The sequence below is a fragment of the Clarias gariepinus genome, chromosome 24, assembly GCF_024256425.1.
Source record: "Clarias gariepinus isolate MV-2021 ecotype Netherlands chromosome 24, CGAR_prim_01v2, whole genome shotgun sequence".
In the NCBI taxonomy this organism is placed as follows: Eukaryota; Metazoa; Chordata; class Actinopteri; order Siluriformes; family Clariidae; genus Clarias; species Clarias gariepinus.
The window spans coordinates 19,845,837-19,869,370 of record NC_071123.1 but is presented as its reverse complement, the minus strand read 5'-3'; the positions used below and the strand labels follow the sequence as shown (position 1 = coordinate 19,869,370).

Genomic DNA, 23,534 nt, shown 5'->3' with positions numbered 1-23,534 from the left:
CACACAACCCAGATCTTAATAACAAGAATCTATCTAATTGTTTGGAAATGCATGGCTGCACAAATTATATTCAATAAATAAAGACCAATATGTTTGTTTGTGGAAAGGTTATCTTGATAATTATATACACTTTACTTAAACTGGGTTCTTTTCAGAAGCCACCTCACCTTTGAGGAGAACAAGAATCTCAACAAAGCTGATTCTAGTTTGTGGTCGAGGCAGGAGACTGACTGGAAGACTTTCTCACTCAGAAGTACGAGGTGAAGAGGGAGGGGGTTAGTGGACTTCACCCCAGGTTGATTCCAGGGATATCAAGTGTACATTTGAACTTTATACAGCACCACAATTAGTAAAATCACTTACTATGAAATGCCACTGAATAAACCACAGATCATTCATAACACTGAATATTTACTGTACTGTACAATTTTACATGTATAATTAATTCTTCTGTTCTGTGTAAAATTAATAAGAATAATATATTACTAGTCTACACACACCAGGAAATGGGATTAGTCTTGAGCCTTACTTGGGAGTGTGTAATGTCCAGGTGCTCAATGAATAAAAATAAATATATAAATAAAAATGTCAAAGTGATTAGGTACCCAGTGTACAAAAAGGAAAGAAAGAAATAGAGAAAGGATAAAGGTACGCAGCTGTTATCTCTGTATGAGTTTAATATTAAGGGGAGTTTGGAGTCAGGGTGCCGTACACACTACAGACACTGCTAGAACATTATGGCGTTATATTCCTGCCACAATTCTGAGCGCGTGGTTTGACATTTTGAGAGCAGACAATGCACTCTATGCGCGTGCAATGTCTCCACTGCGCGCTCAACAGTTTGATTCTGCGCGTGCAATGTCTCCCCTGCTCGCTCAACATGTTCTCCGCGCGCGCTCGACTCTGCCTGCACGCGCGTGCAACATTTATTTTTCTGTGCGCGCTTGACTCTGCCTGTACGCTCGCACAACTTTGTCCAGTGTTACAAAACTGCCACAAAACCAGCCAATCACAGACATCCACACACTACTTCTGATCGGTTGTTTCTCCTCCAATCAAGTGGCACTACTATCGACCGCTTAACGGAAGCGTTGTAAATAAAGGTTTATAAGTAAAGTTATCCGATTTGAATTTTAGTCGATGTAGTCTAACAATGAGCTATATGGTAACGTAATTAGGTACGTAAATAAAAACACACAATGGGCAAACGAAACTGGTATATACTAATACTTCATTAAATAAAAAATAAATACTATAATATTTGTTTATAATATTTATGAATAAAACCTTTATTTACATTGCTTCCCTTATATAATTTATTTTTATATAATTATATATAATTTAAATTTCTTATCATTTTATTTTGATTTTGTAAGGCTGCTTTGAGACAATGGCCATTTTAAAAGCACTATACAAATTATAGTATGCGTTATGCGGTCGATATTGCCAGCTGATAGAGGAGGAACAGCCAATCAGAAGTAGTGTGTGGATGTCTGTGATTGGCTGGTTTTGTGGCAGTTTTGTAACATTGGACAAAGTTGAGTGAGCGTACAGGCAGAGTCGAGCGCGCACAGAAAATAAATGTTGCACGCGCGTGCAGGCAGAGTCGAGCGCGCACAGAATCGAGAAGTCGCGCGGAGAATATGTTGAGCGAGCAGGGGAGACATTGCACGCGCAGAATCGAGCTGTTGAGCGCGCAGTGGAGACATTGCACGCGCATAAAGTGCATTGTCTGCTCTCAAAATGTCAAACCACGCGCTCAGAATTGTGGCAGGAATATAACGCCATAGAACATTCAGAGCAAAAATTACAGCAAAAGTCAAATCCTGTAAATGTCTGTAATCAGACAAATCAATCTGTAATTATTGATAGATACACTGTGATTAGTGATTATATTTACTGCAGAATGTTAGGGAATACAAATAAATAGCAATTGATATTTACTATTTTATTCATATTGTAGCGTTTTTACGCCGGGAAGAATGCTGGAGAGACGAGTGAGCTTATTTGCTGCCCAATGCAATGGCTGGGAGTACTTTATTAGCACACAGCAGGTATGGCATGAGCAGCACCTTCACTCAGGAGCCTACATCCAATTCAGCACTAGCTTGAACTGGAGCACATTTCACACGTCACACACCCCTCACACAAACAGGGCCGAAGCCACCAACCCAAACACCTTTCCCCAACATGGTGAACACACACCGACATCCCCGCAAGGCATGCTGGTCGTCAGCCGCCGCCCCGCCCACGCCACACTGCCCCCACCCGAGCTGTGACCGTCCCTGGTCACCATGACGAACTCCGTTTCGGAGGCGGTCGGCGCTAGCGGTGGGAACGCCGGCGTCCTTTGGCAGGTGAGGGGTGAACGCGAATGTAGTCCTGAGGCGGTCCGGCCTCCAGAGTTCGATGGTTCCCCGGCGTGCGGCTGTGGAGGCGCAAGACGGTCCCGGTGGGGCAAAACTCGTGCCCGCCCTGCCAACCGCACCCGGTAGATGACATCGGAGAGCCGAGCTGGCTGTGAGTGTCCACGCCCATTCGCCCCATAGGTGCCCCCACCCAAAAGTCTTGCTGCGGTGCCCGCGAGCGCTGGGCGGGGCCCTTCTGCCTGGCGATGAGCGGTTCACAGTTCCACAACCCGTGGGAAACAGTGGAGCCGGTGTCCACGAGCGCCCGCCGCCGTCCGGCACACAGTCGATGTAAAGCCCCGCGGGGCTCCCCAACCGTCCACCCGGCGCTAGTTTAGCGGCTGCTGGTATACGCTGTCCCTCAGGCCTGAGAACGTTAAAGCGGTAGTCCGGCTGTCCCTCAGGCCTGAGAACGTTGCAGTGGTAGTCCGGCGGTCCCTGGCCTCGGTGTCGTCGCGGAATCTCGGAAGCGGTGTCGAGGCCTAGCCGCGACGGGTAGCCCTGTCCCCGGCTAGGTTCACCTACCAAGCGCCACTGAGCTGCGGGCGGTCGCTCGGCTCTTTTGCCGTGATGTGCCGCCATTATGGGCTCAGCGCGCTCGACCTCGCACAGCGCCTCCTTACGGTCACCCGCGCCGTTGCCTCGCCGCGAAACGTCGGAGAGCTGCTCGTTGCCTAGCCGCGACGGGTAGCCCTGTCCCCGGCTAGGTTCAAGAACCGAGCGCCACTGAGGTGCGGGCGGTCGCTCGGCTCTTCCGCCGCGATGTGCCGCCGATATGGGCTCAGCGCTCGGCCTCGCGCAGCGGCAGAACGCTTTGCCGGCTAACAGCGCACGGAGCTGTATCTTGCTCCGGCGCTTGCGCAGTGCCAGCCTCCGCCCCGAGATCCGGGATTTTCTGCTTCCCGCTCCGCGTTGGTTGACGTGGTGTGCTCGCGCTAGCTCCGCCAGAAAAGCGCTTCTTCTGCGCGAGTAGTCGCTCCGCTACTCGGCGGCCCGCTTGGATTTTTAGAAGGTCCTCCTTTGTGCGCTCGAACCCGTTATTCTCTATCCCACTTCTGACACCAATGTAGCGTTTTTACGCCGGGAAGAATGCTGGAGAGACGAGTGAGCTTATTTGAACTGGAGCACATTTCACACGTCACACACCCCTCACACAAACAGGGCCGAAGCCACCAACCCAAACACCTTTCCCCAACATGGTGAACACACACCGACATCCCCGCAAGGCATGCTGGTCGTCAGCCGCCGCCCCGCCCACGCCACAATATGAACACATGCAAACAGCTCATGTACTGTACATATACTGTAATATAGAATGAGAATATAAAACATGAAGGACGTTCAAGTCAAACTGGGTTAAAAACTTCTCATGAAATTTCAAATAAAAGTGTAAAATTTATTTTAAACTAAATAAATAATAAAAAAACAACATCTTTCTATCCCCTGTCCTGTATTTTAGTTATTTGGCAACCCTGTGTATCAATCAGCTCTCCTGAAACTCTGCTTAAGCAATCAGATTAGTGGACTAGAACTAAGTGATGTATAAATATTTAATGTCACAGTGCTGGTAAATTCTCTGTTCTGATTGTTTACATGTTTACTGTAATGCTCTCATTCTAATATGGTTATAATATAATTTATTATTTTCTACAGTGTTTGTAATCGTAGAAATCACAAGCCTTATCACAAGTGTAGTGGTTAGCACTGTCTCCTTGCACCTCCAGGGTCTGTGTTCGATTCCCATCTCTGTGTGGATGGAGTTTGCATGTTTTACCCGTGCTTGGTGGATTTTCCCTGGGTACTCCGGTTTCCTCCCACAGTCCAAAGGCATGCAGATTAGCCTAATTGGCATTCCCAAATTGTCCATAGTGTGTGAATGAGTGTATGATTGAGTGTATCAGTGCTCTGCAATAGATTGGCACCCTGTCCAGGGTGTACCTCCCCTTGGGCCCTAAGTCTCCTGGGATAGGCTCCAAGCCCCCGTAACCCTGAATACAGGATAAAGCGCTATAGACGATGAGTGAGTGAGTGAGTGGAAATGTGAAAATGTACAATAATCATAATCAGATCCATGCAGTAGGCATGGTCACTGAAACACTCTTATTGCTGTACAGCTTATCCTCTCTCTCTTATTGCTGCTCCACACTGCAGCTCTCTATCAGGATCCATCACCTGCTCAAACACACACTCAAAACCAACACTGCACTGTCATTTCATAGAAATATGTAACTGGAATGAGAAATCACTTAAACGCTGCAATGCATCAGGACCAGCTATAGTGGCTTAAATATTAGAACTGTCGCCTTGCACCTCCATTGTCCGAGTTCGATTCCCGCCACAGGGTTTATGTGTGTGAAGTTAGCATGTCTCTCCGTGCTTGGTGGGTTTCCTCTGGGTGCTCCAGTTACCCACAGTATAAAGACATTCAGATTAGGTTAATTGCCATTCCCAAATTGCCTGGGATGTTTAAACATAAGTGTGTACAGTGAGTGTGTACAGTAAGTGTGTACAATCCATGCCATGTGATGTATTGGCACCTCATGCAGGCTGTACCCTGCCTTATTCCCTAACCCTAAGGATAGGCTCCAGACCACCCACAACCCTGTACACAGTATAAAGTGGTATAGATGAGTGAGTGAGTTGAGTGAGTTTATTTCTTCGCATTGTAGACAGACAGACAGATTTAAGGTTAAACTAACAACAGCACATGAGTAAGACACATTAGGTTAAAGATAAACTTTAATGACACACGGTTCATGTTTGTTACACGGTTACAGTCTAAACTTTAAGATTTAATCTGATAGTAATAGTGAAACCAGGACATACGCTAATTATTAACTCTGTAGGTAAACTATGAACGAGGGCAGGGCTCTCAGAGTGTGAGGGAAGGAAAGATCTCTCAGTGACTGTAATGGTAGTGAAAGTTCTTGACTCTGACCAACAGGCATTAATGACCTATTAGACTGGATATAGACGGGTTAGTTTGTCTGTGAGCCGCTGTGAAATGTGGACAGACTTCAGCTAAAGCAGCAGATATGTTTATATGAGGAACAGAAAAGGTAAGAGAAGTTAGCATCATGCTAAAGTACATGTTAGTCACCAACGACTCAATAACCTGTTAAACTAATCCTCCAAATACACCGTGGAATTGTGCTTTCTAACAGTGTGTTTGTGTGAGTTAAGTTGTTTAAAAGGATGACTCTCTCTTTCTGTGTGTGTTTAGGATTTTATTAGTTTGAACCGACAGAAAGAGATAAAGATGGCGACTGCAAACAGTAAGTTACATTTACAGAGATCAATTTATGTGTATTATTTATTGCAGATTAAACTAACTGTGTGTGTGTGTGTGTGTGTGTGTGTGTGTGTGTGTTTCTTACACAGATGAGTTTAAACTCATTCATCCCATTGGTGGAGAGTATTATAATCACTCTGCTGTGACTCTCTCGTGTCGTCTGTCTCCTGAAATCAGTGCTGTTAACATGGAGATCCGGTGGTTTAAGGAGACAGACTGTGTTTGTGTCTATAAAAACAGACAGGTGACAGAGAGGAGACGTTACGAGGGCAGAGTGAGTCTGTTCACTCAGGAGCTGGAGAGAGGAAACGTCTCCTTACAGCTGAGAGACTGTACAGGGTCAGATAGAGGACATTACCTGTGTCAGGTCACTGATGGAGACAGAACAGAGGAGATTACAGTAGAGATGATGGGTAAGTGTTCCTGAACTCCACACTGTATGAACTCTACATCATCATCTGTGCTTCTCATCTCAGTACATGAAACACACACTCAGTATTTAGTAGGAGGTTCAGTATACAGGGTGCTAATGTGGAGTGGAGTTTATTTTAGTCCAATAAACAGTGAGTGTGTTTTTCACTCTGATACACACCTGCACAAGGGCCTAAAAGCAGCAGACTGTACAAATACTAATTAAATAGTGATTGATAAGTAAATCACATGTTATTTTTCCAGCTAATCAGGGATTCGTTCAATATAACTTTACATCAGAGACATTTTTACATCAGAGAGGAAATTTAATTACACACTAAATGTGGCCTTTAGATTGTTAGAGTTATTTGATATTTAATAGGGGCCAGGGGTAGCTCAGTGGTTAAGGCGTTGGACAACGGTTCGGAACATCTCAGGTTCAAACCCCACAACCACCAAGTTGCCACTGGTGGGCCCTTGAGCAAGGCCCTTAACCCTCAACTGCTCAGATGTATAATAAGATAAAAATGTAAGTCGCTCTGGATAAGAGCGTCTGCCAAATGCCTAAATGTAAATGTAATAGAACAGATAATAAATATAGTGCTGAGAAACCAAACACACACATTGAGGTTAAAGTGAGACATACATTGGACTACTGACTAACCTCAACTAACCTCAACTATAAAGAGTAACTATAGAAAAATGTAAAAATGTTAATTGGTCTGGATAAGGGTGTCTGCCAAATGCCATAAATGTAAATGTCTGATGTTTGAGATGTTTAGAGTAAGAATATCTGACTAGTGGTTAATAACAGGTGTATAACAGTCCAGAGAACACACATTAGTTAGTAAGGTATCTGACTTGGCACACACTAATGCACTGTGTACACACTTCTCCACTTCTATACGGCTGTAAATTAATAACAGAGACTAATAACAGGAGTTACAGCTTTTAGTGTTGGACTAAGTGTTGGCGGGTGCCGTCACATGATTGGGAGAACTTTGTTGATATTTGTTTGAAGTTCCTGTACAAACTCAATTACAGACCTGAATAGTGAGGGCTGCTCCTCAAAGGCTTCCTTCTCTTCCTTTAAAGCACACATCACATGAATGGCGTACCTTGGTCTGTGAGTACTTCTTTAGGGAGACTGAAAGGGTACGCTTTTGATAGGCAGTGGAATTAGCAGAGCGGGGGCGGGTTTAGCAGGTGCTGTACACTGACCGGTGGGACAGTCCTGACAGAAGTCGCGTAACTCCACATTGAGCCCCGGCCAGTGAAATCTGTCCTTTATTTTCTCGATAGTGTTTTGCACCTCCCAAGGTGACCTCCAACGGGTGTGGAATGTTCCAGGTGCATCACAGTGTGGATTTTAGCCTGTGGGACGACCTGAGATCACATTCAGATTCACGTTGTTTTGTATGATTATACATATAAGTTATTTTCTACAAAGAGATATAAGGCTGGCCGGGGCTGCGGGGCGTCACAACACACTCTTACAAGTGAAGCGCACTCTTACAAAGATTATAAATATCATAACATATATAACATAATATACATAATATAACATAATTCGTTCCAGAAGGGTGTTAGTATTTTAAAACACTCGTAAATCAAAGTGAATTACCCCATAAGAAATAATGAAAACTAATTCGGTCCACAGCCCAAAAAAATTAATAGATAAATTTATAAATATAATATAATATAATATAATATAATATAAATATTAATCTTTTGGCTGAACATCTTTGAACCAAAAGCAAGGAATGAAGCTATTCTGTCTGTAAATCATAAGTTTTTCTCATTATATTGTATCTAACATTACATTTCTCTCTGTTGTTTACCACTGCATATACAGATTTGGTAAGTAAATAACTCGACTTCACACTAATGATAAACACTAATATTTTATAAACTTATCACATATATTATATTTCAATTCAGGAATCAAATAGAAACATAAAACTATTTTCAGATGATGTTTATGTGAAGGACTCTGATCAGTAAGTGAGATTCCACTTCCATCAGTCAGCTTCTTTCCCACAATGCACCTGTGTGTAACCCCACTGCACTGCAATAATGTAGACAGAGACGTTTACCATGTCGAGTAAAAGACACAACAAACATGTAACATATAACACACACCACTGCCAGACTCCATCAGAATCTCATACAGAATCATATAAGAATAAAAATATAACATTTCCCAGGATTCCTCTGGATGGAACAGTTGTCTATTCTGCAAGTGTCCAAGTAACATATCAGTATTTTTGTATTATTTTAATGAGCTGTGATACATAATTGTGTTCTTACTGAAACACAGAGTGACATGACATTTCCTGACACTTCACAATAAACATAAATCAGAGCTTTAACAGTGTTCAGTGCTTGTAGACAGAATAATTGCCATCACTCGCTCTGCATAACAATCACACCATATTGTGAAAAAGCATTGAAGAGTTGACTCGGCCTAGCGTTTAGTCTCTTTAAGCTAACAGTAGTAAGTCATGTTAATGCACACAGCATAAAGACAACCTGACTGAACTGAGAACAGAAGTCCTTCACTTCATTTATAAAACTTCTATAATAGGAGAGAGGGATTTAGGAGTGAAAGAGAGAAAAACAGAACAAGATCACACATCTTCCCAAGTCTACTGCGACATATCATATGCTGTCGTAACCAATATATAGACGAGGCAGTAGCAAAGCACATCATTCTGTTATCTGTTTAGTTTTTTACATTGATAAATGTCTGTGTTTTTAATTAAAGGAAGTGGGAATCTGATATTCTGTATATTCCTTTATGTACTACAATAACACATAGATATATTACAGAATATTTAACTATAGATTTAAAATACACAGGGGAAAATGCACATATACTGATATACTGTATATTGGTAAATACATGCAGATATCAGAAAATAGTATTTTCCAATAAATCACAAGATATTTCTGTTCCTTAAGGGGAACTAGCGGTATATTAGCACAATGCTACATTATACAGATTTACTGTGTGTGATGACTGATTGTTGTCTAGTTTTCCTCTCTTTTATTAAGACACACATCAGCTGTGTTTTAACCAGAGTAACAGTTACTTTCACATTTTCACATGAAACAATTCACATTTGTAATCATGCAGTAAATCTTCACTCTCTATTATTTACTTTTACAGGACCTGTTAGGTGAGTATAAAGACTTTTCTCTGATAGTGATGTGTTAATGCTGCATGAATAATATATTTATTGTGATGATGAAATAGATTGGACTGTGCTGTGTGTTCAGAGAGCAATAGCACATAGATATATGAGCATCATGAGCATAGTGTAGTGAACACAACAGACTGTGATCGCTGGCAGAACATTCATCATGCTGTTGTCTAGTTTGCCATTAGTGTTCTACACACACACACACACATACACACACACACACACACACACACACGCACACAAATCTGACCTACACACTGATACAGAGAGATAAAAAGCTGAAGGTTTTTGTTTGATTGTAATTTTATAGTAATAACTCCTTTATAAAGTTACTAACACTGACTAATATTACAAAAAGTCACACACACACTAATATTACATTTGATCACATGCTTGCCTTATGGTGTGTAATGTGGTGGATAATTCCTGTGTATAAATGCTTCCTTATGCTCACAGAGCCCAGCGTATGTCCAGGACATCTGGGAAGAATAATGATGTATTGATGTAATAACCTGGTCATTCAGTACATTTAATTAGATTATTTTTGTTCTGATTAGCCTCATTAACAAGTGGTTTTCTGATAGTCACACAGCTGTTTAGTCCCAATCCTGTGAGCTCTGTGATTTCTGATGTCATTTATGTAAAGTTTTTTTTAAATGATTTAACTTTTCCAAGTGTTTAATATCTGATCACGTTCATTTATGATTTTTTCAGTTCATATTTTTTTCATGAAGTTTACTGGTTTTTCTTTTTTGTCCAGGTAGTGTACTGTATATAACTTTAGTGAGAGAAGTGAGTTAGAGAGTCCACGCTAGATAATAGTGCATGAAAGAGATTATAACAGAATGTGAGTGAGTGATTCAGTAAATTTGTTTCTTACAGAGTTAATATGATAAAGCTAAAGCCATTTCTTTTCCAAAATCAGCAGAGAAACAGAAGAGAGACAAACTAATGCAGGACAAAACGTATTTACTGAGAACAGCCACAGAATGTTTATATCTAATACTATTCCATATAATACAGAGACATTTACAAAAATTACCAAAGCATTTTTAGGAATCTAATCAAACTTTCTTTGTATTTTTGTCAAATCCTCAAGTAAAAGACTTCTGGGTTTATCAGGTGAGTAAACTGTACTAAACTATTAATGTTCATCAATCTCTTACTGATACTAGCAGCTTAAAAACATCTTAAATTGTTATAATAAGTCTATTACCCAGTGATGGGTTACTATGGTTACAGCTCACAGTGATGGTCAGAAAAACTATCACACGACTGACACATTGAATAGAAACATGGACATTGAGCTGTTTGTTAATGACATTTAACAGGCAGGATGCAAGTACAGATTAATATGTTAAATAAAAAAGTTTTTCCTTTATACAGTAAACACATGTGAACTACGACAGTGTGTCGGCTACAAACTAAAGGCTAATGCTAAAGCTAATATATGCAAACAAAACAAAATACATCAGGATTCTAAACAGAAGACTTTGAAACACGACTTTAAATAGACAAACTAATTAAACTAAACAAGGTGCAGGTGATCACAATTAACATCATGTGACTGACATGTGAGGTGCAATGCATACTGGGAACTGAAGTCTGGAACAAACATGAACATGAAAGTCCTACAGAACACACACAACAGGAACACACAGGGAAAACATGACAGTTAACAATTTACTGTGATTACTGATGTCATAATTATTGATATGATTGTAAACAATTTGTTTAAACATAAACACAATAAATCATGAAGCAAGAAAAACAAGCTAAATAAATTATTACCTTCACACACGTCTTAAATTTCATTTATAGAGACATAAAAAGGTTTAATACATATTTAATTTAACATGAGGATCTGTGTAGAGACCCAACACCAGGAACAACATTAATTTACTTAAAACCATTTTATTAAAATCTGTAGGGCAAATTTAATGTCACTTCAGGGAACAAATCCATGACAAACTCTCAGTGTCTCAATTGTGTTGTGTGTTTTAATCATGGCTGATTGATGGTCATGAAAGTATAACAAACATTAAAAATAAAATATTTATTGTCACAATTACAATAAAATAAAAAAATTTAAAAAAGTGTCGTATAAGTATATTATTCAGTTTAGTGTATAATGTTAGTTATATCACCTGTCTCACACACACACACACACACACACACACACACACACACATATACACACACACACACACACACTGATGTGAACAGAGAAACACTTTGTTTATTTAACACTTTATTTACATACAGTATGGAGTCAGGTATAAAACCTTCACACTGATTTATTCTCTTCCACAGAGAGACAGAAAATGGACAGAAGATGAGAGAATGAAAATGAAGAACTCGGCTCTACAGACTGGTGAGTGTGGAAGGAGCTACAAAAGTAAACACACCTGATCATGTGTTGTACAGTAAAGTGTTCAATAGTGAGATCTCCAGTAAGCATCTGAAACTCCCAACTTTTTTTCCACACTCTCTATTATTATATTCTCTATTATAAACATTATTTAAATATTATAGATAAAGCACACAAAAAGTGTTTATGGAGGAGTAAAAACTTAGTGATATTCACTATGCACACTTAACTTTTAATATCTGTAACTATAAATTAATCTAAGTCACACGTTTTAAACTCAAGGCGCTGGGTCCAAACACACCTTAAATGGGATTCAGTGATTGATGCCAAATCCTGAAACACATCTGAAACACATCACCCAGTGTACAGAGCAATAAATACAGTCTGCTGGGGAAAAGAGAAGATGAGAGAGAGACAGGAGACTAAGTACATGTCAGTTCCTAACAGAGACAGTCCTGTGTGAGTTCTCCATGAATCTCCATGTTAAATATTTTTAAGTTTGGGGAATTTTTTTTTTTTTTTTTAAAAACAACAACAAAAACAGCATCAATATATTTAATGTTATCACTTGATATTTCTTTAACTTGATTATTGATTATTTATTTAACAGTTGTTTACTTTAATCTTCTTTTTTAAGACTTGATGCCTAGTTTAATAGATGTTAATTACCAGAAAAATAAATAAATAAATAAATAAATAAATAAATAATTAATAGTTGTAGTTGATAGGCTGTTAAATAATGTTAAATAATACTTACATGTACTGGGTGTGATTTGAGTTTGACATCCTGCTCTAAAGCTGGCGTTCTCACCCAGTGGGGCGTGGCTGTTGTACTGTTACATTAGAATATCAGAGTGCCGATGGACACATCATCAGATAGAGACAAATGTTTTGACACCAGCTAGCTAATGTTTGGACACAGTTACAAAATGGAGAACTTTTTGAAATAAAACTATGATGTGGGAGATAAACCTGTGCTAGTGAATGCTCCAAGACATGTGCTGTAATGTATTCAGTGACGTTAAATACATTAATTGTGTATTTATAGTGGCAGGCAGTGTGTTGAATGTTCTGAAATCATGTCAAATGAAGCTAAAAAAACATCAAAGCTCAGAGACACTTAAACACAAAGCACCCAAGATGTGTTGGGAAGCCAAAAGGATATTTTCTAATGAAAAGGGTCGTGTTTCTGGCACAACAGAAGGTCATCACAATATTAACAGTGCAGTCAGAAGCGTTGTTGAAAGATAGTTATTTGGTTTCTGCTCATATAGATGGAGCTTGTTTTGTATAACGGTTAAGATTTGTGCAGGGAGTTAATGGGGAACCCACTGCAAACACAATTCAGTCCATACCACTGTCTACTGACACCATGAGCAAAAGAATTGTTCTCATAAGTGATGACATTGAATGTCAACTTGTGGAACGAATAAAGACACACCTGTAATTTGCTATACAGGGGGACAAGTTCACTAACGTTAGCAACGCTGCTTTATTGTTAGTTTTTGTTAGATTCCACATGGACAGTAATTTGCAGGAAGATTTGTTTTTTGCAAAGAGCTTTACACAAGAACAGTGGCTTACAGATAATGTTATGAGTTCAGTGATGATTTCTTCACTAAAAAAGGGCTTGATTGGAAATACTGTAATGGTGTTTGCACAGACAATGCTAAGTTGATGACAGGGATACATCGTGGTGTTGTAAAACAGATCCAAGATAGAACCCCTGACACCAAGTGGACACACTGTCTCTTACTGTACATAGGGAAAGTCTAGCCATAAAGCAGATGTCACCAAAACTGCATGAAGTCATGAACATGTCTTTGGAAATGGTGAACTATATCTATAAAAATGCACTGAACTCAATGTGTTGTGCAGCTCTGTGTGAAAGACTAGATGCAGATCATCTGCAGTTCTTATAACACTGGAATATACTGAATTTTAGGAGGACGTGTGCTTAATCACCTTTTAGAACTAAGAGAAGTTATTCTTTGCAACAGAAGAGTCGAGGAGGGACGATTTGTCATGTTTTCACTCCTAAGTGAAAGTCTGGAAGCCTCACCTCATGTCAACATATCCAGTATAACCCAGCATTAGACTCTGTTGTCACAAAAGTTTGCAGTTTTACTTCTCAATGGACAAAGAATTGTTTGGTTTTTGGACCCTTTATCTGTTTATTCTGCTTCAGAAGACATGATTCTGTCCACTGTGTTGGAAGATGAACTGTTAGATGAATCAGCAGACAGCAGGCTGAAGCTTCAGTTCAAACAGGTTGACCCTTATTCATTCTGAATACAACCTGACAGTCAGTGTCCATCCATGTCAAAATGGACAATCACATTTCTGTTCCCTTTTACAACCACCTGTTTATATCAGTCAGAGTTTCCACTGTGACTGTCAGAAAATCAAAAGCACAAAACAAACTGAATACAACATTGAGTGCTACTCTGCATGTCAGCCTCTCACCCGTCCCACCTAGGCTTGATCTCCTTATTTCCAAGCAAGTCCAGGTGTCTCACTAGTGGTAAATGGAATATTTATTTTAGTCGTTACAGCTGAGGGTGGCAAAACACATTACTTTCTACTTTTTTTTTATGTTATGCTTTTTCTTTATTGTGGGCCTTACATTTCAAAAGGTTGAGAACCCCTGCTCTAAAGCATGTATTATACAGACGTTAAAATTAAATCCCTTAAGTACCTTCCTGGTTTTACTATAATAAAATCAATCAGTCAATGTTTCTAATTAATTAAATTGCTCACTTTATCTAATAAATAATTACAAATTGTAATTTTGGCTTTAGTCATAACAAGCTGTACTTCTGTAACTGATGACTGATTATGATCACATTAATCATTCAGTTCACTCTCCTGCTTAATATTTTAAAGAACTGAAGGGAGCATTAAAATCACTGGAACATAAAGACCAACAGCTGGATGATTATAAAAGACAAATAGAGAATAAAGATACAGAACTGAGAAACAGAGAGAAGATCATCGAGGAGAAAGACGCACAACTCAAAGATACAAATACAACACTAGAGAAGACGAGTAAAGAGCTAGAGGTGAGAGACAGAGCTCTACATGAGAGAGATCAACAACTGAATCTGAAAGACACACAGATACAGGAGATGAATAATAAAACACTGGAAGAGAAGGACACAGTGCTCAGAGTGGTGAAAGAAGAACTGGGAAAAACAAATAGGACACTATTGTTATTAAAGGAGAATCAGATACAGTTGAAAGACAAAGAGAGACAACTGGAGAGTTTAATGAATGAACTGGAATCCAGTAAAAACAAACTAACTGAATGAGACAAACAGCTTCAGGAGAAAGACAGACTTCTAGAGGAGAAAACAAAGCTGCTGCAGGAACAGACAGATCCAGAATCATTAGCCGCCATCAGGAGAAGAAACAGCAAGGAAGGGTTACATCCACATAGTGAGTAATTTGTTACAGTAAGCAGTTAAAAGCTTTTCAAAACGTACTTGAAATATTAATCTACACCTAATAAATCATATGTAAGGACATGAAATATACTGTAATGATACTTAATGATGCAACTCTTCAGCTACTGTAAGGAAGTGTAATTTAAACAGTGAAAGTGATTAATTATAGAAGAATGTCTCTCTCATTCTGACTGGTTCTGATGTTTCCTAGTGAGTGGAGAGACTCAGGACTCAGCAGCACCAATCAGGAGAAGAAACAGTATGGAGGGACGTCATCCTTCATGTAAGTGATTAATGTTAGTTGTTCAGTGTGTAACTCAACACTAGTTTAGGGGTAAAAGAGACGACTATAAAGAGACACAGCAGGCAGATGTAGACATTTACATTTATAATTAGATTACAGTAAAAAGATCAATATTGTGTAAAACTGACATAAAATATTATAATTCACGAATAAAAACGTCTAATAGATAAGAGAGAAATATCTGTAAATATCCAGGGATCCTGAACAGAGTAACAGAATAGGATTTGCCCTTTTTGTTTGTGTGAAATGGAATTGTAGCTGTTAAAGGAGAAAAATCACTAGTGGGAGGGACTTAGAAATGACCAAATTAGGACAAAGTGGGTAAAATAATTATTCATCAGCTAGGAACATACATGAACAATTGCTTTATTTTCACCTAAACACATATATTATTGTTAAAACAAAGCCAGACCTAACCTTCCTGGAGACTCCTAACTGTTTTGTGAGGTTTATGAACTATCCAGCTAGGATAGCATGTGAGAGAGACGTGCACTGAAACTTAACTGTTACTGCTGACATTAAACTGAAGACTACTAGTTTACTAGACTGCTGTTCCTGCAATTCACTCTCATAGAGGTCCTTTTTTCTTTATCGGGTCTTAAAAGATAATTACATTTCATTCTTTAAAAATATGTCTCAAAAGAAACAGCAAAGAAGTGTTGCCTCTAACTAGTGAGTAATTTGTTCCTTTATGTAATTAAAATAGGTTATTTAGTTCAAATTCAAATGCCAGTACTTCAAAATCTATGGTCAATAAATCATGTAAACTATATAAATATACTGATAGTTAATGGTGCAACTATTTAGCAACTATAAGAAGTGTAATTTAAACATTGAAAGTGGTTAATTATAGTGTATAAAACATTACTTTAATGAGATCCTCACCATTACAAAACATACAGTACATTAATGTTAAAAGCAACTCTTTATGTTGTTGTGTTTAAACTTGAGTTAGTTAAATGATGTAGCCTTTTCATCATTAATGTTCAGACAGGCCACCACCGTACTCCAGAGAACAATATAATCACTACAATGCAGTAAGTGATTCTGTATTAAATGATTTATTCTTGTTCATTTTTAGTGGATGCAGAATCGTGTAGTCTACATTCTCCAGTGTCGGTTCCTGGGGCAGAACTGAGGCTGGTGCTGCTGGGGAGGACGGGGTCTGGGAAGAGTGCAGCAGGAAACACCATCCTGAGCAGAGAGGAGAGGAATCAGGCTGCTACATCTACAGCTACATCTACATCCACCCAGCAGAGTAAGAGCACACAGGGGGAGGTGGCTGGGAGGAAGGTGACTGTGGTGGACACTCCTGACTGGTTCTCTCCTGGATTCTCTCTGGAGAAGCTGAGACAGGACGTTGAACTCTGCGTCCAGAAGTCTGCTCCAGGACCCCACGCCTTCCTCCTGGTCATACCTGTTAAACAGCCTACAGGAGAGGAGAGTAAGATGCTGAAAAGCAAGATAGAGGATACTTTTGGAGAGAGATTTTGGAAAAACACCATGATCATATTCAGTGTTACTGATGAACTTCAGAAGAAGAACATTGAGGAGTTTATTCAATTAAGCAACCAGGAGGTCCAGAGACTTGTAGAGAAATGTGGGAACAGGTTTCACTGTCTTAATATTAAGGACAGGGGAGATGGTTTTCAGGTCTCAGAGTTGCTAGAAAAGATAGAGAAGATGATGGAAGGAAACAAAGAGAAATTCTACAGCAGTGAGATCTACCTGGAGACAGAATCTCAGATTAGAGCAATGGAGACTAAGATCCTGAAGAAAAGAGAAGAAAAAAGAATGAGAGAGGAGATGGAGGTAAAGGAAAAAATAGAAAGGGAGGTGCAGCAATCATTGACAAATATAGAGCGAGTGATCCAGGAGCATGAAGGAGACATCAGACAACTGAATGAGCGAACAACTGAACTGGAGAGAAAGGTGAAAGAAGAGAGAGATGAAGAGAAAAGGAAAGAACTTGAGAGGGAGCTGAAACAAGAGGTAGAGCAAAGGACAGAAATGGAAGAAAAGGTGAAGAAACTAAAAGAAAAGAGAGAGAGGGAGAGGCGAGAGATGGAGGAGAGGCACCAACAGGAGATAGAGGAGATCAGGGAGGTGTATGAAGGAGATATCAGGATGGAGACAGAGAGAAACCTCATGAAGATCATCCTGCCTGAACTCCAGAGAAACATTTTGGCCTCGAAAACAAAGATGCAGGAAGAGTTCAGCAGACAGCTGGAGAAGAACAGAGAGCTGGAGACTCTTAAACAGAAACTTTCAGATCTCACAGAAGTTCTCAGACTGAGGGAAGAAGTTTATCAGGAAACAGTGATGAGTTTAACGTATCAAAACCAGCAACCAGTTTAAACTGAATTATCACTGCATGTATATGTTATGTATATGTTTGCAGACACAATAACACTAATAACACAATTCTTTTTATTGTGACTTGAGATCAGTGGTCTCATATTTCATAACACTGATAGTCATGTTGATGATAAAGTTTTGGCATTATGAGGATTTTCTATTAAAATGTCAGAGTGTAAGTGCTGCTAGGATGTTCATCAGGAGGACGACACAGGATTCTACCAAACCCACTTACAGATACGGTAGCAGCAGTGGTGAAAAACTGTGATAAAGACAAACCTTACAGCACAACAAAACTGTACATTATATAATAATATATAATTATATAGAACTTTAACTTTTGTGAAAGAACGCAGTATAATATTTTTTCTTAAACTTTCATGCCAAGATGTTATTTACATTTTTCCACCTCAGTACAGACGGTTTATTGGTTATGTGACAAAAATAAGTTGTTTCTCTGGAGTTCCACAGCAATTTCATATGTACAATAAACAGAAAATATGTATAATTTTTTAATAAATATTTATGAATTTAAGGTATAAGGGGAATAAAGCATGTCGTTGTTGGTTGTGTTTTAAGTGGAAACAGTAACATTGATTATATTAATTACACGTATTATAATACAGTTTAATGTATTTTTTGTAATTGTCTGGCAAACTACAGCATACTTGTAATACATTTCTCTACCAGTAGAGGGAACCAACAGACTACTGCTTATGTTTCTTTCTCATTATAGAAGTCAGATTGGATCTTTATTTCTGTACATCAGTGGATGAGTAACAGCAGAACAGATCCATGCAGTAGGCGTGGTCACTGAAACACTCTTATTCCTGTACAGCTCATCCTCTCTCTCTTATTGCTGCTCCACACTGCAGTTTAAACATCTGTGTCTAATAGATGAAAGTATTTTTAAGTGATTTTAAAAATATAAAAAAGCCTTTTCTGCCCCAATTACTGTCCACAAATATTAAAATATAGTCAGTCTAGATGACCTGCATGTTGCATTTATTTTTGATTGAATTATAGCAATGATTGGAAAAGCACACGTGCACACACACACACACACACACACACACACACATAAATTAGAAGGAATGTTAAAAAAGTTTGTCTAAAATTAGGGCTGTGATTAATTTCATTTATAACTTGATAAATAAACTCAAATAAATAAAAGTGATTACTGCATGTCCATAATAATTACATGTGAAAAGCTTAGTAATGCGTTGCACACTTCACTCAGCTATTTCCTGCATAATCAACTCATGGCGTCTCACAATGTGGAGGATGGAGAAGTGAATCTGGCCCTCAGGAGCACCAGACGATGGTACTTGTACAAGCCCCGATGAGTATTAATGGTGAGGTTCTTCTCTGAGTTCTGGTCCAGTTTTAATTGCTGATAAGCATGCGCCAAGTCTAGTTTGCTAAACAATGTTCCACCTGGATTAGCGAACAAATCCTCTGTGTTGGGTAATGGATACGTTTCCTCCTCCAAGTTCTGATTAATAGTAACTTTATAGTCACCATAGATGCGGATGGACTTGTCACTTTTAGGCACGACTACAACTGGCGCTGCCCAGTCACTTCTGTCAATTTTGGATACTATGACTGCCTTTTCCAGCCTATCCAGTTCTTTTCTCAGCACGGCTTTTACTGCTGGGTCGGAGGCAACGTCTGCTTTCTCTACATAGAAAATGTTTGGCCAATCTAAGTGAATTTTCTCTAACCAGTTCCGTCAACGGACCCCAGCAATGGAATTCTCTCACCTGAATAGGTAATGAGCTGCATGCTGGTTTTCCTTAACGGAAGTTGCCATCCAATTTCACATTCACCACAATTCCTTTCTTTCCATTTGAGGTTGTACATATTGCTTATATACCAATAAACTTTAATTCCTCATCTTTTCCTTTATTACAGCTATCTGTTTCCACATACTGTGTCTGTCCGGCTGCTCTTTTATTTCTACATGCTCTAGCAATGTGTCCGATTTTGTTACACACGTGACATTTCTCATTTTTTAATCTGCAGTCTCTATCATAATGTTTCCCAGCACATCTGTAACATTTATTACTTTCTTCTTGTCTCTGTTTCTGATATTTTCCTTTTTCAGCATCATCTCTCCCCTTAAACGTCCCTTTTCCTCTCTTATGGAAAGGTTTTGCTTCATTCACAGCATTCACTGACTGTAAATCCTTTGTTTTACCCGCAATTTCCAGCGTGTTTCTCGATGCGAGCTCCATGGATGAAGTAATTTCACAAGCCTGGTTAAACGTCAGATCCTTTTGACTGAGCAGTTTGCGTTTCACAGACTCTGCATTGAGTCCACTCACAAATCTGTCTCTGAGCGCATCATTCAAATACTGAACAAATTCACAGCTCACTGATAGCCGCCTCAAAGCCACGATGTAATCCCCCACGGATTCACCTTCATTTTGGTTTTATTTCTGAAACTTAAAACGCTCCGTGATTACTAATGGTTGCGGTCTGTAATGCGCTAACAATGCTGCTTTTAGTTTGTTGTAGGTCATTTCACTCGGCTTCGTAGGTGTGAATAGATTCTTTAACAGTCCATATGTCTCTGTCCCGATCACGGAGAGAAACACACTAACCTTTTTCTCACTTACGATGTCATTTGCCAGCAGCCACTGCTCAAAACGCTCTATGTACGACTCAAAATCCTCCTTTGCTTCCTTGTACTCATCCACACGGCCAAACTGCATCTCTACCATCCACTCGTGCCTCGTTCCTTTTTACTTTTATGACAAGTGCAACACAGTGTTTTTCCCGCACTAACAGTCTCTAAAAATACCTTAATCCTCATCGCCACTGTAATATATTTTTATATATTTTTATACATGCTTTATGCTTTGAAAGAGAGACAACAGACATGTACTCTGCAATCTTACTTATTTTACTAGAACTCACGCTAAATCAGGTCACACACACGTACGTACATACAGGGGCCTGGTTTTAAACGTAAATGTCACTCAGAACATCTATTACACAGAGTCATAGAGTTACAGAGTGTAATATTACTGACACACACCGCCTAAGTGAGGACGGGGAGGAATTAAGTGCTGCAGGAACAAAACAGCAGTAACAGTAGATCTCTCTGTCTCTCTCACTCTCTCTCACACATAACAGAGACAGAGAGACACAGTGGTGGCCGAAAGTATTAGGACAGCATAGAAAGCACAAAACGTCTCGGGTTACTTTGCTGTAACCCTGTTCCCTGAAAAGGCGGGAACGAGATGCTGCGTGAAAACGCTATGGGAACATCTTGTCATGTTGCCGGTTGTGAAGCATGTGTGTACCAAACACGCCAAATTTTTGGCTTTTATAACCTCGGTCAGGTGACGTCATCTGATAGGACGCACCTGCAGGTTATAAATAGGAGTGAACCGGAAACATTCCTCAGATTGATTTGTCTGAACGGACGTCCGGTCACATAGGCAGTGCGGCATTGGGACGCAGCATCTCGTTCCCGCCTTTTCAGGGAACAGGGTTACAGCAAAGTAACCCGAGACGTTCCCTTTCAAAGGCTACACTCGATGCTGCGTGAAAACGCTATGGGAACGAGAGTGCCAACGCCGCCGCACTGCGAGTGTCTGGACTCCAAGGTTGTGTAGCGTGTGCGCACAAGGCCGAGAAGGTCTCAGAACTATGTCTGGGTAGCTGACTCGAGGACCCGTGAGCCCGGAGTAGCATGAACATCCAAACTATAAATGTAATTAATGTGTGCGGAGAGGACAACCCTCCGTGTCACACACTTGCTGCAGGGGAATACCTCTTGCTAGTGCAATAGATGAGGTGATCCCCCTGGTTGAATGAGCCCTGATTTCTAGAGGCGAAGTGAGCCCACGCGCCTCATAGGAGAGGGCAATAAGCCCAGTGTAGTGGGGGCCACCCCCCGTTGCGGCCCCAGACCATGTAAAAGCTGCTTTGACTTACGCCACTAGCTGATGCGGTGGACGTAAATCTAAAGAGCACGTACTGGACAAAGTAAGTGAAGTCTTGCTGCAAGGGAATACCTCTTGCTAGTGCAATTGATGAGGCGATTCCCCTGGTTGAATGAACCCTGATTCCTAGAGGCGAAGTGAGCCTACGCGCCTCATAGGAGAGGGCAATAGCATCTCTCATGCCGCTTGCGGCTTCAAAACATGTAAAAGCTGCTCTGACTTACGCCACTGGCTAATGCGGTGGACATAAATCTGAAGAGCACGTACTGCAAATGTGTGCGGAGAGGACCAACCCTCCGCATTACAGACTTGCTGCAAAGGAATGCCTCTTGCTAGTGCAATTAATGAGGCGATTCCCCTGGTTGAATGAACCCTGATTCCTAGAGGCGAAGTGAACCCACGCGCCTCATAGGAAAGGGCAATAGCATCTCTCACGTAGCTTGCGGCTTCAAAACATGTAAAAACTGCTCTGACTTACGCCACTGGCTAATGCGGTGGACGTAAATCTGAAGAGCACGTACTGGACACAGTAAGTGAAGTCTCTCCTGCTCCGAAGCTGTAAAGGCGGAGGACAGAAGGCTTCAAAACAATAGGATGCATATTGGCAAATGTGTGCGGAGAGGACCAACTCTCCGCATTACAGACTTGCTGCAAAGGAATACCTTTTGCTAGTGCAATTAATGAGGTGATTCCCCTGGTTGAATGAACCCTGATTCCTAGAGGCGAAGTGAACCCACGCGCCTCATAGGAGAGGGCAATAGCATCTCTCACGTAGCTTGCGGCTTCAAAACATGTAAAAACTGCTCTGACTTACGCCACTGGCTAATGCGGTGGACGTAAATCTGAAGAGCATGTACTGGACACAGTAAGTGAAGTCTCTCCTGCTCCGAAGCTGTAAAGGCGGAGGACAGAAGGCTTCAAAACAATAGGATGCATATTGGCAAATGTGTGCGGAGAGGACCAACTCTCCGCATCACAGACTTGCTGCAAAGGAATACCTCTTGCTAGTGCAATTGATGAGGCGATTCCCATGGTTGAATTAACCCTGATTCCTAGAGGCGAAGTGAACCCACGCGCCTCATAGGAGAGGGCAATAGCATCTCTCACGCAGCTTGCGGCTTCAAACATGTAAAAGCTGCTCTGACTTACGCCACTGGCTAATGCGGTGGATGTAAATCTGAAGAGCACGTACTGGACACAGTAAGTAATGTCTCTCCTGCTCCGAAGCTGTAAAGGCGGAGGACAGAAGGCTTAAAAACAATAGGATGCATGTTGGCAAATGTGTGTGGAGAGGACCAACCCTCCGTGTCACATACTTGCTGCAAGGGAATACCTCTTGCTAATGCAATTGATGAGGCGATTCCCCTGGTTGAATGAGCCCTGATTCCTAGAGGCGAAGTGAGCCCACGCGCCTCATAGGAGAGGGCAATAGTTGTCCGATTCTCTTAGAGAGGTAACACCACTTAGAATAGTCTTAATTACGCTGGCTGGAAGACCAGCTTGACTTAGAGTCAGAGAGTAGTAAAGGGGACATTTGCTGATCTTGCGAGGCAAAGAGGTCCACCTACGCTACATGAGATTTTCCAAGAATGTAAATCGCCCTGAGGGACAGGAATCTGGTGCGCTAGCTATTTAGCGGCGCGAGCACAGTCCGCCCTGGCGATTAATATACGAGACTGCCATAGTGTTGTCCACCCGCACTAGGACATGGTAGTCTCAACTGCTGGAGGAAGTGCTTTAGGGCCTGAAATAGAGCCATGATTTTGAGGCAATTGAGTGCCG

At 40.6% G+C, this 23,534-nt stretch overlaps 1 protein-coding gene across 1 annotated transcript in view; it reads left to right on the top strand.

Moving 5' to 3' along the window:
• The window catches only part of LOC128512617 (trichohyalin-like), a 179,794-nt gene that overhangs the window by 134,274 nt on the left and 21,986 nt on the right, over positions 1 to 23,534 (top strand). The window contains exon 2 of the mRNA XM_053485970.1: positions 11,631 to 11,691. Coding sequence (XP_053341945.1) covers positions 11,661 to 11,691 — 31 coding nt within the window. The 5' untranslated portion in view covers positions 11,631 to 11,660. The remainder of the gene's footprint in view (positions 1 to 11,630; positions 11,692 to 23,534) is intronic.